We start from the raw sequence: 18,638 nt of genomic DNA on the forward strand, positions 1-18,638 counted from the left end.
TCCCCCCCAACAAAATTTTACTCCATGGCCCATTTACTTATTGCTTTCTCCATAAAATGGCCTTAATTCTTAAGTTTTCATTTAAATACGGTGAAACAGAGGTCCATGGTAGTTTCTGTGATAATGTATGCAGTGGCCTAAACTTTAATCATGTAAAATGATCCCTACAAGGATAGTGTCTAAATATTGACACACTTAAAACATGCTGTAAGTTTTTTCTGATATTAAAATCATATATGCATTTGCAAAATATTCAAATAACTTGGACATGTTTAAAGCAGAAAACAATGATTGTTTCATATTGATAAAGATTCAGTTTATGAAATAAATATATAGAGACTATATTTAAATGTTTTAAACATTTGACCTTAATAGGCCATTTAATAACAGGCATGTTTTGCTTAATTGTAGATATTATTCCATAATAATAAATATAAAGCTTCATCAATTTTTTAAAGATATTTTAAAGTATTAGAGATAGGAATTGGGTCTGGTTTATTTCATCAGTCCCCTATTGTGGGGCATTCAGGTTGTTTCTAGTTCACTGTAATAGACAATGCTGTGAATACACTTTTAAATATCTGAAGTTGTCAGAATCTTTCAGAATAAAATATGCCACCTAAATATATTTCATGTCCCTTGCTTTTTATTATTGTGGTAACACATAACAAAATTTATAAGATGGACTATTTTTAAGTGTATAGTTCAGTAGCATTAAGTACATTCACATTGTTGTGCAATCATTCTTGCTTTCAACAGACTGTGAGTTGAATTTACAGTTCAATTAAATAAATTTCTTGATGATGAAATATGTTGCAGATAACCCTCAAGAAATCCCAGGCGTGCTTTCAGTTTTTAAGTGTTTTGATAGCTCTTCCTTGGATAATGTGGCTTTTCATCAAAGGATTAGGGAAATGTCATACACATAAGGTATCCAAAAAGAAAGACTTGAGACTTGCCTACTCTGTTTACAAATGTTATAGAAAATAATACCTAAGGGTGGAATACCTAAGGGTTAAAGTATTTTGTTCTACAAATTTGATCAGACCTGCATTTATTTTTATCTGTTTTAATAGGGTGCTCATATCCCAAGTTTACAGGAAAATTAAGGCAGTTATCCTGATATTGACTTAAATATTATTTGGGATTATTTTCTATGTTGTAGAAAGCAACTAGCATTTATTTGGTTTTCTGAGCCTAGAAAAAAGATGGGAAAAAACCAAGATTGGATCCAAAAATAAAATGAAATAAAGGAAAAGTCATCAGTAATCCCTCCACTTGGAGCTGTAGCGTTTTAGAGTATTTCCTTCTTGTTTTCTTCCTTTGACTTGGTTATATCATCGTTTCACAAAATGTGTTCTGAAGAACAAATGCTCTCTGTTAAAAAGCTTTTTGTGGTTATCAGAAGATGTGGTATACAGAAGATGATTTTCTCAATTTAGAAATTCACAATTCTCGTTAGCATGTTCATAGCTTTTTGATTAAGAAATATCTCTAAATTTCTTTAACTCAGTATTCTCCACCCAGTTTGGTTCAAGAATCCTTCTTACGGCATCTTCCCATTTTCAATAGGTATTTGGTGATGATGGCACAGCTGTCTCTGACTGCATTACTTGCAGTCTGCCTATTTTCATCATTTATTTGCCCCAAGAAGCAGAGCAGTTGCTTTCTTTTTTAAAAAATTTATTTTATTGAAGTATAGTTTATTTACATTGTTGCGTTAATTTCTTCTGTATAGCAAAGTGATTCAGTTATACACACACACACACACATATATATACACATTCTTTTTCATGTTCTTTTCCATTATGGTTTATCATAGGATATTGAATATGATTCTCTGTGCTATACAGTAGGGACTTTTTGTTTATCCATTCTAATAGTAGTTTGCCTCTGCTAACACCAAACTCTCAGTCCACCCCTTCCCAACCTCCCCTCCTTCTTGGTGACCACAAGTCTGAGAAGTCCCTTTTAGAGATGTTCTTTTGGGCTGTTCTGCTTATCTAGGCGGGGGCTGATATTTATCTATTGAATCTTTCTGGGTCAGAATCTAGAGTTTCTTGTCTTCATGCCTTCCTAAATATGGCTATTATTTCTTATGCGATGGTCGATGGCCAGAGTAGAATGCACTGAAATTATGGAAGTAAATGAAGATCACCTAAATGAGAATACTTACCCAGAGCTTGCTTTGGCAAGGCAGTCAGTTGCCATCACTGGCCTTTGGCGGAGACCAAAGGGAGGCAGGGAAGTGGGAAAGTTTATCGTGGAAACAGGGAGGCTCAAGTCTCAGAGCAGTTGCTTTCTGTGCTATGTGACTCTAGTCTTGTGGGTATGTGAGATGCAATTTCTGCTGGACTGATAGGAAGCTAACAGAGGACATGGATTAAGAGCCCCAAATTTAGAGGCAGTCCTTAACTCAAATGCCTATGTTTCAGTTTTAATACCTGTCAAAGGAGGTTAATAAAAGTACGGATTATCCAAGATTATGAAAAAATTGACATATGCATCTATCACTTAACACACGCTTAGGGGTATTAAGTGCTCAAATATGCTAGCAATATGGCTGTACAATTACTAGCAGTGGACTGTCACATTAGTAGTAGTACTAGCAGCCATAGTACTAGTATTTGCAGCAGCATTAGTAGTAATAGTAGTAGCCATCGTAGTAGAAGCTGTAATGCTAATAGCAGTAACGGTATTAATAGTTAGTGTCCTAGCAGTATGAGGAGTATGATAGCATCCTCGCACTTTCAGAAGTTATAGAATTAATTTACCTTTGAAATTAGGCCAAAATCAAATCAGTTTAAGAATTCTGAGATGGCTTATTAAACCAATGAAAACAAAATAGTAAATATCCTTTTGTAATTCATGCTACTCTGGAGTCTGGTAAGAGTGGAACAGGCTGGGTGTTTTGAGCCTAGGAAGCAATTACCTTGTAAGTGCGCGTCCTGAGGCAATGCGCTCGTGGGTCAGGGAAATTTGAGGAGAGAGCGAGGCATTTATTTCACACTCACAAAATCTTCAGGCAATTTGCAGCCAGTGAGCAGAGTCGTCGTGACCCAAATGGAATTGCATAAGAGAATAGCATGCCACAAACAGGACAGAACTGATTTATTTAGTAACATTTGGGAACCATTTATAGAAGTTGTGTCCATTTATATTAATAGCTAGTGTTGGGGCTGATGAAATAGATGGCTTGTCCACAGTCATCGTCTCCTGAATGAAGGTGGGATGGAAAACTGGATAGATCCAAGAAGAAAGTACTTCCTCTTACCATTAGGATTTTTCACAAATGTATCAAGCCTTAAACAGTTCTTTTACATGTATTTTATATGCTGTTTTGGAAAGAATAAAATGGAAAAGCCATTTATTTTTGGCTTGAACAATATTTGCTAGATATCAGGCATGAAAGACTCACACAATTTCTTTGTGAAAATATAAGATTAACTAATGGTTAATAAGCACTTAATATGAATAATGCCATTTAGGGGTTTTTTCCCCTCCAAATCCTTTAAAGTAGGTCCATTTACCATCCCACTTTTACAGATGAAGTAGGAATGAGGCCCAGAGGTTGACTTGCCCAGGGTAGGGGAGGAAAAAATTCTTCTTCCTATTGCATTCTTAGATTCTCCAATTCTCGCCCTATAAACTGGGCCAGAAGACATATTCACAAGAGAAATACATACAAATTTACTTAATGTAAGTTTTGCATGACACGGAAGTCTTCATAAGGGAATGAAGACCCCAAGACATGTTAAGCTTGAGTGTTTTTATCCTAGGTTTGATGAAAAGTAGAAAGTCAGGAGGAGAAAATGAGACAGGGCAGATGGTACGAACACAGGTAGTCAACCATCTGTTGACTGCAGGGCCTGTTGACAAACAGGGCCTGTTTGGATTCATCTTGAGCCCTCTGTCTTCAGAGGTAAGGACACTTCTCTTACAGGAGGGTCTCATGACCCGCTTCAGGGATGGTCAAAGAGTCCTTCCTGCACATACTTTCTCAAAGTCCTCCAGCTTAAAATAGTCAATATGCCAAGATGCCATATTTTGAGGTAGCGTGTTCTGAACCTCATCAAAGGCAAAGTTTCTAAAGGTCTCTGAACCTGATCTTTAAAATGAGTGGCTTGCAATGGTGCTGTGATTCTCATACTCATTTTTAAAATATTTATTTATTTGGCTGCCCTGGCTCTATATTGTGGCTTGTGTGCTCTTTAGTTGCAGCATGTGGGATCTAGTTCCCTGACCAGGACTGAACCCAGGCCCCCTGAATTGGGAGCATGAAGTCTTAGCCACTGGACCACCAAGGAATTCCCTCTCATACCCATTTATACACCAGAATCACTTGAAGAGCTTGCCAGAAAGATGGAGATTCCTGGATCCAAACTTGACAATTCAGATTTAGTAATTTCTAATGGGGTGGGGGTCCCAGGCACTGAATAAACCTCTGTCAGAGATTCTGATCTGTGATGCCCTGTGTGACTATAAAAGTAAATCGGTGAGCCTACAGCTTGTTGCTCTCTTGGCATCATAGGTGGATTCTGATGTGAGAAGCTGCTGAGATGGCAGCAGCAGAACATCATTAAGCGAAAGCACAGCTAAATCATCTGTGCATCAAATGAGGCTAATTACACCAGCAAAACTCTTCCCGTCAGCATATGGATGAAGTGCACCATGGAAGCAGCTGGGAGAGGTGTACCCCCTTTCCAAACTCACTCAGCAAGATGGAAGTGAGCTGAGGCAGCGTCCTTTCCTGCAGTTTCTAAATCTGCATGATCATCAAAAGCATTTGGTCACCAGAATAGTAATACGAATCTGAAAGCTTACAAGCAACAATTCAGATCATTTTCTCAGGATAGCTTCCTATTTACATGCAAATGATGATTTTCTATTTTCTTTATAAACGTGCTCAGTTCTGTCCAACTCTTTGCAGCAACCCCATGGACGATAGCCCACGAGGCTCCTCTGTCCATGGGATTTCCCAGGCAAGAATACTGGAGTGGGTTGCCATTGCCTTCTCTAGACAATCTTCCCTACCTGGTGGCTGAACCCATATCTCCATTGGCAAGCAGATTCTTTTTCACTAAGAAACCTGAGAATCCTATCACAATTCCACCTAAAAGCCTCTGAGTTGCTTTCTGCAAGAGCAACAAGATTTTTTAAACCATTTTTGTTTATTGCCATTAATATAATGGTTTCTGTTATGAAAGTGGTTTATAAAATGTATTATATTTCACAGTTGCCGTTGTTTTTCTTCAAGTGTTTCTGTGGTTATCCGTGAAATATGAAACTGGCAATATTTAACGTGTATTGAGGGTTTGCTCTGAGCCATGCACCATCCTACTTAATTTATATATTTACATCAGTATCTATCTGTATCCTCATTTAATTCTCTCATTAATAACATATGGTGACTATTACTCTCAGATATCTTTTATATGATGAGGAATTAGGGGTCAGTAAGTTGCCAAAACATCACATAGTTATTAAGGAGTGAAGCTGTGGTTTGAATCCAGCAGACTGATTCCAGATCTTTGGCTTTTATATCATTAATTCCCAAAGTACAAATTTTGGAAAGTAATTGCAAGGATACTAGTAATTTTTAAAAGAAAAAAAAAAAGCTTGAATAAACTAAATAAAGTTGGGGAGTATTGGGCTAAATAAATGGGTTTCTTTCACATATTATTTCTCAGAGTCTGAAAGTTCATGTGCTTTACAAATCTCTAAAAGACAATTGCAGAATATAACATTTCCAAACCTCCTTGAACACAAAACTCTTGTTGGTACAGTCTCTTTGTGTGTGTGTGTGTGTGCACGCGTGCGTGTGTGTGTGTGTGCGCGTGTGTGTGCGCACGTACGTGTGTGTGCGTGCTCAGTACTGTCCAACTCTTTGTGATCACTGTTTTGCAAGCTAAGCCTCGGAAATTATGGTCTGCAAATCAGTTGTCTGGAAAGTGGTCTACCTCTCTGCCCGCTGAGGCCAAGCTTTTACTTCCCTTTTACAGGACTGGGTGGAAGAGGACGTCTCCACAAAGAGGCCAAGAGTAAGCTGCCACTGTGTATCTTTGTTCTTTACTTTAAAAATGATCATTCCAAGTAAATGGTAATAGCTTTCTGGGGAAAAATGTAGCCATATATATGAAAAGCCTCTTGATCTTGGGGTGTTCAAAACAAACCATTCTGGTAGAAAGAAAATATTAGAATGTCCATTTAAAACTTCTCACATGTAATTTTTTCCATCTGTTTTATTATACAGATGTCTGTATACATTTAAATTCATTTATACTTATAAACATTATATATATTCAAGAATATATTGTTTGACAATGTCTATTTTATATTTATGTATAAATATAATTATATATTATAGATGATATTGAAATAGTAACACGTGTATATAATTTGCAAATAATATACATGTATTGAGGATGGGTTATAGTAATATTGAGGGGATCACCTAGCCATACATATGAAAAGCCCTAAATTTCCTTATGTTCTTTGACTTGGTAATTATACTTCTTGGTATGTTTTCGATTTATCCTAAAGAAATAAACTTGCATGTGTATAAGTATTTTACTACAGGGGATATTTATTGAAGAAGTGCTGTGAGCATCAAAAACAGTCCAAATATTCAATAATTGGAGATTGGTTACATTAATTATGGAATTTCCATATAAAGAATCTTAACGGGGAGTTATTAAAAATAATGTAGTAGCAGAATATATTCTTGACTAGAAAAAACACATGATTTTGTAAGTTAAAAGACAGACAGATGACAAACGATTATTGAGTTTATATGCCTGGAAGGAAGGACTGACTAGAGTGATAAACCAAAATGTTCATAGCGGGAGCTCTTAGTGATGCAATAAGGGGCAATTTTATGCTTCCATGTGTTATCCTAAGTTTTATACAATAAATGTATATTTTTGAGTAGGCACTATATTTATATTTCAAAATTTGCAGTTATAAAAGGTATACAGTAACAGAGTGTATTTTCCTAGTCCTGTCCCCCAGACAACCCATTTCTTTCTCCAATAGCATCCACTAGTATTGGTTTCTTGTGTATCTTTCCAAGGATCTATTGATAAAGTTTGTATAAATATATATACATACATTGTTTTTATGTTTTATAACATAAATAATAGCATACAATACACTGCTTTGTACACATCTATTATTTCACCCATGTTGGGGGTATATCTGTAGAATACATTCCTACACACTGAAAGTATGCATTTGGTCAAAGAGAGTATGCATTTTCATTTGGATAAGTATTGCCATATTGTCCTCTGAAGTTATGAAAAAGAAAATATTTTCATGATTGCTTCCAGTACTTTAATGGTTTGAGTTTTTTTTAATATTTCCATTTAGATCCATTTACATTTTTATCCTGGCTTAATGGATATTCAATAAGAAAAACAAATTATTTAAAATATTAAATTCCTCATAGTGGAAATTCAAGTGCTGCTCATCCCCATCTGTTAGATCACAGGATCTGGATGCAAATAAGGGTATCTTGCAGAGGTTCAGCTTACACCGTGGGTGAGTAACATAGCCAGACCTCTGCTCGCCTGTGTGCTGTTTTATTTGCTTCCAGAGTCTCATGGTAGTCAAGAGGCAAGCCCTGAGAGCTTGATTTCCACCTTCAAATGAATTTTTCACTTCAGTAGACCTCAAGTCGCTGTTTGGATTTTTCTTCTGAAATATTGTAAGTTGCTTTCATCATTTAAATAAGAAGTGGCCTCCCCTGCAGTACTTGGGTGTGTGTTTGGGCTGCATGAATTTGTATAGGAAGGAAGAGAACTAAGAATTTACTCCTGTAGAGGTTTGGGAGGCCTGGCAAACCTAAGCAGCTGTACTGAAATGTCAGATGGATTTGCACAGCTGACTCAAGCTGCTGAAGAGAGGAGCATAGTAGTTCCATAAATTGACCATCTCCAACCAAGCCCTGCTTAATATAGTTACAGCATGAACTTAGTTGCGGTCACCCCTAGCAGCTCAGCAAGCACCACTGGGGTTCTTGGTGGGGAGGGAAACCTCCTCAAGGTAGTATTGACCTGGGACATTTACTAACGGGGAACCTCTTGAGAGAGTTTTTTCTTTTTTTAAATCTTTGTTGATTATTTCTCCTCTTGTAGTAAGATAGAAAAGTATTGAACAGAGTCATGTCAGAACATAGCAGGAATTCAGATCAAGAAGAAATCGATGGGGAGATTGATGAAGAAGAAATCTTGGCCGCCTTGTCCCCAGAAGAGCTCAAAGAACTACAGTCGGAAATGGAGGTGATGGCCCCTGACCCCAGGCTTCCCGTGGGAATGATTCAGAAGGATCAGACCGACAAGCCACCAACAGGGAACTTCGACCATAAATCTCTCGTTGATTATATGTATTGGCAAAAGGCATCCAGACGCATGCTGGAAGACGAACGTGTTCCTGTCACCTTTGTGCCAACCAAGGTAAGTGGGGATTTGTGTACAAGGGAGAAATGGCTTCCTGGCCTGGGCTGATGCATGTCCCTGTTGTAACTGTCTTTTCTCAAGACTCCATGTTTTGTCTTGTTTTGTTGACATTTATACATAAATCATAATATTTAATCCTATGCCAGATCAGAACTTTCTAGAACACTTACATAGTATAATTGGGAGGGAAAAAGTGGTAATTTCTTGTAAATATCTCTTTTAAAAAATTTTGGTGGTTTCTTGTACAGGAAAACCTGTATTCTGTAGGCATGAAATTAATATTTTATGAATTAACTCATAACCCAGAAGCATTTGTCTTTTATGCTTTTTTTGACTCACAGGACCCTTTACAATGCTGAAGAAAGCTCTTTGTCCTCCTTCTGGCACATGTGTACATATGCACTATTTCACATACAATCTCAAGTATGTCACAGTCCCCCTCAAGTTCAGCCACACACCCTGCAATTAAACCAAGTCCAGTAACAAAAAATCCAACATTACCACAGTGCATTGGGTGTCAGTGGTGAATTTAGGAAGTTGATCCTATTAGGCTGTTTTAAAGATAGTACTTTCTTTAAATATGTTCCTTATATGAAAACTAGAAGTGCATATCAGCATATTTTTTTAATGTTTCACTTAAAAGTGACTTGGCAAAAAGAAAACAGAGATCCTCACAGGTAAAGTCTCTTGTAGTTATGCCTGCTGATTTATTTTTGGTAGGTACATCTTGTCACATTACCATCATACTAGCTGAAATTTTAGGAAAGTTATAAACTGATTTCATGGTCAGGAGAGTTTAAACATGTACTGCACTTAAGAATCCCAGGGACAGGGGAGCCTGGTGGGCTGCCGTCTATGGGGTCGCAGAGTTGGACACGACTGAAGCGACTTAGCAGCAGCAGCAGCAGCACTTAAGAAAATAAGTTGCTGGCTTTACCAGGTTAGAGTTTAAGGCACAATTTATAGACAGTTTACTACTCAAGTAAAAGCCAATTCTACATGAATACCAATTTCCAAGAAAAACAAACTTGGGTACTTCTAACACTTTTTCTTCCTTTTGTATAATTCAAACAGCTTAATGGTTGGCTCCCCCTGCTGAGACAAATGAGAAATGCAGAGAAAACTTTAGGTAGTTTACATGTTAACTGTCAATTCCAACCTATAATGTTATGAGCAGTAAAATCAAGGTCTTTCTTTTTTTAATTTTAGCCTTATATTTTATTGAAATAATATTGGTTTATAACACAGATTTCACATATACAACATTATATGTTTCTATTTCTACATACGGTAGTCTCAGTTGCTAAGTCATGTCTGATTCTTTGCAACCCCATGGATTGTAGCCCGCCAGGTACTCTGTCCATGGAATTTTCCAGGCTAGAATACTGGAGTGGGTTGCTATTTCCTCCTCCAGGGGATCTTCCTGACCCAAGGAGGATCGAATCATGTCTTCTATGTCTTCTGCATTGGTAGGCAGATTCTTTATGACTGAGCCACCTGGGAGGATCCATATACAGTATACTCACCATTAAAAATTTAGTCCCCATCTGTATAATTGGCCCCTTTTACCCATTTCCTCCTCCACAGATTAAGTTCTTGCTCACATAAGCCTCTGTGTCAAACTGCTACACCAGCTTTCAAAATGACATCTATGAGGTACACATCCTTTATGGGAAAGTGTGTAATTAATGTGTAAACATCTAATAAACATTATTGATAAGAGACTTTTATTTTCCTTTCCAAACTAAGCAGTTTTTTTTTCCTAAATCTCTGGTAATTTTGTCCCCTTTTATAGCTAGCTTTGCCTCCTAGAACTTTCCTTCCAAAGGAACTGGACTGGAAAGCCTGTACCTGAAGTATCTGGGCAGTTTTCACAGAGCTAAACAGACAAAAAATCAAAGACAAAGGTTTTGGTATATTCCAAAATATCAAACTGCTCTCATTTCCCCCACAATATCTTTCATTTTCAGGGAAATTTGTTGTGCACATTATATTAGATTGGCAAACATATTAGGTATGTAAATTTTGGTTAGGCCAATAAGGAAATTATTATGTAACACAGAGCTATTGAATACAAAATTCCTATTCAGCTGTATACAAAACAAAGACTTCAGTGAATGGATAAATAATTCCATAAGGTTTTCAAAAATAATTTTTAACTGCTTCTGGAACTGAACACTATCTTTAAAAACAATAGAGGATCTGAAAACAAAATTAACTGGGTTTCATTTTAATACATGAGATGAGAAAAACACAACCAAAAAAATGTGTGTCTGTGCCTGTGTGCCTATAAAAATTTACCATTATTTTGGTTGTATTTGCTTGTAAAACAACTGACAAAGACATACTTTGTTTCAGAAAAAAATCTCAGTTTAGAATTATGTAAAAAGTTAAAATCCCCCCATCCCTTCCTCAATTATCTTAATTACCTCTCTTCCTCAAGGATAACTATTAATTTGATAAACATTACAACAGTCTGTTTTTCATATACATTTACAAACACATATATATATAGAGTGTACATGTATACATGTTCATATGTACACATAAATATACATGTAAACAAAAAGAATACTATACCTAGAGCTTATTTGTTTTTTTTTTTCACTAAGTAATAAATCTTTTTATTATCTTCAGTAGATACTGCTCTTCTTCATATTTATTCACTGCTACGTATTCTAACCTTTCTAAATTTCTCTTTTAGGAAAAAACTCAAGAACAACATGAAGCGATAGGCAAAAGCAATAAAAATATGTCCCAGTATTTAAAAGAAAAACTTAACAGTGAAATCATTGCACATAAAAGAGAATCACAGGGCAGTGACAATGTCCAAGAAACAAATAATGATGATGATGAAGATAATGAAGATGAGGGGGAAGATGAAGAAGATGATGAAGAAGATGAAGAAGAAGATGAAGGAAAAGAAGACAGTGAAGAGAGTGATCAAACAAAAAGAGGGGAGGAAGGTGAGGTAAAGGAGCAAATCAGAAATGGTGAGAACACCTGCCAAGAGGTAACTAGTAAAGTAACTGAAGAACAGAAAGGCAGACCAGAGGCTCAAGACAAAATTGAGAAAAAAATATCAAAATTGGATCCCAAGAAGTTAGCTCTAGATACCAGTTTTTTGAAAGTAAGTGCAAGGCCCTCCGGAAACCAAACGGACCTGGATGGGAGCTTAAGGCGAGTGAGACAGAATGACCCTGACATGAAGGAACTCAACCTGAACAACATTGAAAACATCCCCAAAGAAATGTTGCTGGACTTTGTCAACGCAATGAAGAAAAACAAACACGTCAAAACCTTCAGTTTAGCGAACGTGGGTGCTGATGAGAACGTAGCATTTGCCTTGGCTAACATGTTGCGTGAAAATAGGAGCATTACCACTCTCAACATAGAGTCCAATTTCATCACAGGCAAGGGCATCGTGGCCATCATGCGGTGTCTCCAGTTTAACGAGACACTCACCGAACTTCGGTTTCACAATCAGAGACATATGCTGGGCCACCACGCTGAAATGGAAATAGCCAGGCTTTTGAAAGCGAACAACACTCTCCTGAAGATGGGCTACCATTTTGAGCTTCCGGGTCCCCGAATGGTGGTAACCAATCTGCTCACCAGGAATCAGGATAGACAAAGGCAGAAAAGGCAAGAAGAACAGAAACAGCAGCAGCTCAAAGAGCAGAGGAAGTTAATTGCCATGTTGGAGAAGGGGCTGGGGCTGCCCCCTGGTATGTGGGAGATGCTGGGAGGACCAATGCCGGATTCCCGGACGCAGGAGTTCCTCCAGCCTCCTCCTCCTCGACCTCCCAACCCCCAAGCAGCCCCCTTCAGTCGACAAAATGAAGTGACGAAAAAGCCATCGCAGCCGCCAAAGTACAGGACGGACCCCGACTCCTTCCGCGTGGTGAAGCTGAAGAGGATCCAGCGCAAATCTCGGATGCCAGAAGCCAGAGAGTCACCTGAGAAAACCAATCTCAAAGATGTGATCAAAACGCTCAAACCCGTGCCAAGAAACAGGCCACCCCCTTTGGTGGAAATTACCCCCCGAGATCAGCTCTTGAATGACATTCGTCACAGTAACATCGCCTATCTTAAACCTGTAAGTAGGAGAAGGGAGAAATGGTGAACACAGGGCTACAGTAAATCTCTCCCAACTCTATTCCCTGTTCGTTTTAACACCAGGACATTCTCACTAATTGTCACTAACTGAGGGAAACCCGTCAGCATTACTGGTAGATCTAAATTATTGGTTATCCTCAAAGACACAATCTATATGACTGCTGTAACCAGGATACTAACAGCCCACATTTATGAAGCACTTAGTATGGGCCACATCCATTATATGAATTAACTCTTACAATCACCTTAACAATCCTGTAAGGTAGGTATTATTATTCTCCCTGTTTTATAAGAAGGAAATTGAGGCTTAGAGATGTTAAATAACATTTCTAGAAGAAAAGACTCAGAAGTGGTTGAGTTGACTTTGAAATTCAGTCCTGAGCATCCCTGGTCAAGCTTTTGTTCACTCCTGCCACACAGAACTGACAAGCTGAGATCCCCAGGGAACTGCTGCAGGAATAAGTAAGAATGAGGCCTAATTAGGCCAGTCATTTGTGGATAAGTGCTTCTGTAGGGCTTTAAAAAGTTCTTTTTCAGTAGATGAGTGGATACCACCTGCTATTGCAATTATACTCTTTATATTTTAGGTAGGCGGACAATAATAAATTTAAGATTAATGTCTCCATGAATAAATGGAGCTTTAAAATATTTTACTGTTATTTCAGTTTTCTTATTATGACTCACTGTTACTACTGCTGACAGACAAAAATGTTCCATTCCTTTCAGCTTAAGTTGCAGAAATAAATTTTTTATAGTCATTACTATGAGGGGATTTATAGAGGCTGAAAGGTGTGTGTCCAATGGCCACAGGTGGTTGATAATTAACTGCATTGTTTTAAAATCTAATATGTAATTTAGCCACGATATTACATTAATAAAATAGTCAATATGTTATGCCATCAGAGAGTCACAGTTTTTTCAAGATAGTTTAACCATTTCCATGTAAGCTTGTTTTTTTCCCTGTTTTTAAAGAGATTTATATTCTAAAACAATACAGGGAGTTTGCTGGCAGTCCAGTGGTTAGGATTTAGCACTCTCATAGCTGAGGGCCCAGGTTCAATCCCTGGTCCATGAACTAAGATCCTTCAAGCTGTGTTGTATGGCCCCCCACAAAAAAAAAATCCACAAATATGATTGTTACTTATTCACATATATATGTATGTCCCTTATTCCCATCCCCTAGAAATACAGAATTGACAATATTTCCTTCTTCTAAATCGAAGATGACTTTCAGCTGTGACTTAGAGGGATTCTGAGTCTTCCTGTGGCAGGGGCCAGGCTGAGAGTGCTAGAGGTCACATGAGATCGGGCCGGAGAGCTCTGCCTGCCCTTGGGCACAGCATCAACACTTTCTGCACCTGCTCTTCTCCAGGCAGCCAGACCTCTGCAGGGGGTGAATCAGGGTGCTGTTTTGAGAGAGGCTAGGGCTATCACTCCGTAACCAGTTGTCAAAGCAAATCCCGGCTGCCGTGGTGGCTAGACAGTCAGAAAATAGCACTGGTCCGAAAAGAATAAAGAGAAGTCTTTTTAAAAGCTGCATTAAAGGTGGAATATAGACTCAGAGTAGACAAAAGGATGAAGGTTAGATGATCATCTGACCCCTCTCCCTGTCTTCTGAAGGAATATGAAAAAAAAGTGAAAGTGATCAGTCATGGCCGAGTCTTTGCGACCCATGGACTATAGCCTACCAGGCTCCTTTGTTTGTGGAATTCTCCAGGCAGGAATACTGGAGTGGGTAGCCACTCTGTTCTCCAGGGAATCTTTTTGACCCAGGGATCAAACCCAGGTCTCCTTCATTGCAGGCAGATTCTTTATCATCTGAGTGACCAGGGAAGCCCTCTGAAGGAAGATTCTCCTGAGCAAATGTGCTTTGCCTGGAGTTGGCTGAATTTCATCCATCCATTTGTAATAAATACTTGTCTAGTGCTGCCATGTGCCAGGCACCATGAGCAGAGAGTAAGACAGGTATAGTCGTAACCGCATGGAGCTTACAGTGTTGGTTTTCTCATTTTCATGGTCAAGATACTCTCTGCCTTTTAGTCAACTGAGGACACTTCAGCTTTGAGTCTAGATTCTAGAGCAAAAGGTATTAAGATAAATTCACGGTAATAATTACCAAACTGCCATACTCTAGTAAGTACTACATTTACCATTTTCAATCAGTTCTTGATTGGTATCAGTTTTAAGTTGTGTGTGTGTGTTTAATGTCCACTCAGAAAGAAAAATACACAGCAAAGTGAACTCTGACACAGTTTGTGAATGGGGGTCTTGTACATCAGTCTTTGCTTTGAAATGTCTTTTATCTATTCCATGGGATTGGCATCTTCTCCTGCTTTCAGTTGCCTGGCTTGGCTTGCAATAGACATCTCCTGACATGTATCTTAGATACAAAATACCACACAACTTCATCAGCGTGGTCCTATAAAATGCTCTGCAAGAAAAATGTGAAAATGCATCATCCAGCTGACAAAAATTCACTTGACTGACATCAATTCGCTCGGTACTGCTGCATTTTTGTGCCTTGCTGCATACATAATAAATGTCTGCTTTAATGCTGACTCTTAGTACAGTCTCTCTTAAAAGACATTTTTTTATCTTTTTCTTTTGAAATCATTTGAAATGTGTGGAAGCTCGAAAGAGTAGAAAGAATTCTTACAGACCCAACACAATTTCTCCTATTTGCTTTGTCATTCTTTAAGGGTATTTTAAATACCTCTGCGTGTGTTTAATTCCAGCAGGGCACAGCAGTGGAAGTGCTAATGGTATGAAAAGCTATACTGTGTTTGTGCGGCCGCCTGCAGCCAGCTACTATAAAACACTATTGATTGTGACATGCTTTCTGATGTAGGGGATATGGAAACATCAGAAAACGCACATCTTAGACTCAGTGAAATATTGTAAACGCCATCTGTGGTGAAATTTCAGGATCTCAGCAGAAAAGGGCTATTTTTGGCTGGTCAAACGAGACACAGCGACACTCACTCTAAGGAGGTAAAACTAAAGATTATGGGGGTTCCCCCTCCCCTCTTGATTGGAGGACAGAGATGTTCTTTAAACCACCAGATTTTCAAATATGAAGTTAAAACTCAATTTAGAAATCTTGTCATTCTTTCTACTGATGCTCCTACCTAAAACGCTGAATGTCCATAAACATACTTAGAACTTATTTACTCTTAAAGGAAAAAAGTTTTTTTTCTCTCATGGACTTGGAGATATTATTTTTGTATTTTCTAGAGCATAGATCATGAAATACTCAGTTTATATTTTAAATTTATGGGTTTTTTTTTCCCCTTTTAATGTTTATTCTCTCCCCATCACATGCTTCTGGCTTGGGATTCCAGAATTGAAGTTGCTAGCAGAAAATAAAGGACAAAATCTGTATTCTTTCTTGGCTCAAGTGCTGCCTCCTCCAAGACGTTGCCTGTTTAAATCATTTTAAGAGAGATGTATTCTGTGGGCCAGGTATTGAAAACTAGGGGACTTAAAACCCAACCTGCAGGCCTATTTTGTTTGGCTGGAGTATTATTGTACAAATTATAAAATATCCCACGATAACATCCACGTATCTGGCAGCATTTGAAACATCAGATCTAGCCACATGGGCCTGAATATGCATGGTACAAATAAGCTGAATTGGTGGTGGTTTCTCCCTTGAGATAGGTAATGGACTCTCCAGTTTTAACTCAGTCTCCACCATGCCCTACTGCTTGGAACCTGGCCTTTTTCACTCATTTGGATTGCTTATTGGACTCCTGTAGAATTTTTTAGTTTATTGTGTTGTTGTGTTTAGCTATGTTTTAAAGGACTTTGTCTTATCTAACTGAATTTATTAATCACTAATTTATTTCCCTTTGAGTTGATAACTCTGAGTCAATTTGATGCCAGCCCAAAAGAAAGATGTTAGACTGGTATAGACATATCTTTCATTGATAAATATATGATTTCCTTTCAACTTAAAAAATTTGGTGGTCTGCTCACTGCCAGCCATCCCAGGTGAGTATCTGTACTTGCACTGAGATAGAAATCTCATGTGCAGAACCTATATAATTTACAGAGACCAACTGCATTTATATCATATGCAATTTTCGGAAGTGAAAGTGTCAGTTGCTCAGTTGTGTCCTACTCTTTGCAACCCCATGGACTGTAGCCCGCCAGGCTCCTCTGTCCATGGGGATTTTCTAGGCAAGAATACTGGAGTGGGTAGCCATTCCCTTTTCCAGGGGATCACAGGTTTGATCCCTGGGGCAGGAGGATCCCTTGGAGGAGGGCATAGCAACCCGCTCCAGTATTCTTGCCTGGAAAATCCCTGTGGACAGAGGAGCCTGGTGGGCTACAGTCCATGGGGTTGCAAAGAGTCAGACACAACTGAGCAACTAACACTATGCAACCTTTCAGTTCAGTTCAGTTCAGTTGCTCAGTTGTGTCCGACTCTTTGTGACCCCATGGACTGCAGCACGCCAGGCCTCCCTGTCCATCACCAACTTCTGGAGTTTACTCAAACTCATGTCCATTGAGTTGGTGATGCCATCCAACCATCTCATCCTCTGTCATCCCCTTCTCCTCCTGCCCTCAGTCTTTCCCAGCATCAGGGTCTTTTCCAATGAGTCAACTCTTCACATCAGGTGGCTTAAGTATTGGAGTTTCAGCTTCAACATCAGTCCTTCCAGTGAATACTCAGGACTGATTTCCTTTAGGATGGACTGGTTGGATCTCCTTGCAGTCTAAGGGACTCTCAAGAGTCTTCTCCAACACCACAGTTCAAAAACATCAATTCTTCTGCACTCAGTTTTCTTTGTAGTCCAACTCTCACATTCGTACATGACTACTGGAAAAACCATAGCCTTGACTAGATGAACCTTTGTTGGCAAAGTAATGTCTCTGCTTTTTAATATGCTGTCTAGGTTGGTCATAACTGTCTTCCAAGGAGCAAGCATCTTTTAATTTCATGGCTGCAGTCACCATCTGCAGTGATTTTGGAGCCTCCCAAAATAAAGTCTGACACTGTTCCCACTGTTTCTCCATCTATTTGCCATGAAGTGATGGGACCAGATGCCATGATCTTCGTTTTCTGAATGTTGAGTTTTAAGCCAACTTTTTCACTCTCCTCTTTCACTTTCATCAAGAGGCTCTTAGTTCCTCTTCACTTCCTGCCATAAGGGTGGTGTCATCTGCATATCTGAGGTTATTGATATTTCTCCCATCAGTCTTGATTCCAGCTTGTGCTTCATCCAGCCCAGCGTTTCTCATGATGTATTCTGCATATAAGTTAAATAAGCAGGGTGACAATATACAACTTTGACGTACTCCTTTTCCTATTTGGAACCAGTCTGTTGTTCCATGTCCAGTTCTAACTGTTGCTTCCTGACTTGGATACAGATTTCTCAAGAGGCAGGTCAGGTGGTCTAGTATTCCCATCTGTTTCAGAATCTTCCACAGTTTGTCATGAACCACACAGTCAAAGGCTTTGACATAGTCAGCAAAGCAGAAATACATGTTTTTTCTGGAACTCTCTTGCTTTTTTGATGATCCAGTGGATGTTAGCAATTTGATCTCTGGTTCCTCTGCCTTTTCTAAAACCAGCTTGAATATCTGGAAATTCATGGTTCATGTATTGCTGAAGCCTGGCTTGGAGAATTTTGAGCATTACTTTACTAGCATATGAGATAAGTGCAATTGTGCAGTAGTTTGAGCATTCTTTGGCATTGCCTTTCTTTGGGATTGGAATGAAAACTGACCTTTTCCAGTCCTGTGGCCACTGCTGAGTTTTCCAAATTTGCTGGCATATTGAGTGCAGCACTTTCACAGCATCATCTTTTAGGATTTGAAATAGCTCAACTGGAATTCCATCACCTCCACTAGCTTGGTTTGTAGTGATGCTTCCTAAGGCCCACTTGACTTCACATTCCAGGATATATGGCTCTAGGTGAGTGATCACACCATCGTGATTATCTGGGTCATGAAGATCTTTTTTGTACAGTTCTTCTGTGTATTCCTGCCACCTCTTCTTAATATCTTCTGCTTCTGTTAGGTCCATACCATTTCTGTCCTTTATTGAGCCCATCT

The 18,638-nt window shown here is 38.7% G+C and overlaps 1 protein-coding gene across 3 annotated transcripts in view; it reads left to right on the forward strand.

The window, feature by feature from the left end:
• LMOD3 (leiomodin 3) overlaps positions 1 to 18,638 on the forward strand; it is a 43,600-nt gene that overhangs the window by 19,196 nt on the left and 5,766 nt on the right. The window contains exons 2-5 of one of the 3 annotated variants that reach the window (XM_006071464.4): positions 6,003 to 6,041; positions 7,595 to 7,705; positions 8,136 to 8,453; positions 11,161 to 12,555. In XM_006071464.4, the coding sequence (XP_006071526.3) occupies positions 8,163 to 8,453; positions 11,161 to 12,555 (1,686 nt within the window). In that variant the 5' untranslated portion in view covers positions 6,003 to 6,041; positions 7,595 to 7,705; positions 8,136 to 8,162. Of the gene's footprint in view, positions 1 to 6,002; positions 6,042 to 7,575; positions 7,706 to 7,959; positions 8,044 to 8,135; positions 8,454 to 11,160; positions 12,556 to 18,638 lie in introns of those variants that run through there. The other 2 variants (XM_045163858.1, XM_006071463.4) reach the window with 2 other exon arrangements.

This window comes from Bubalus bubalis, chromosome 21 (assembly GCF_019923935.1).
Source record: "Bubalus bubalis isolate 160015118507 breed Murrah chromosome 21, NDDB_SH_1, whole genome shotgun sequence".
NCBI lineage: Eukaryota > Metazoa > Chordata > Mammalia > Artiodactyla > Bovidae > Bubalus > Bubalus bubalis.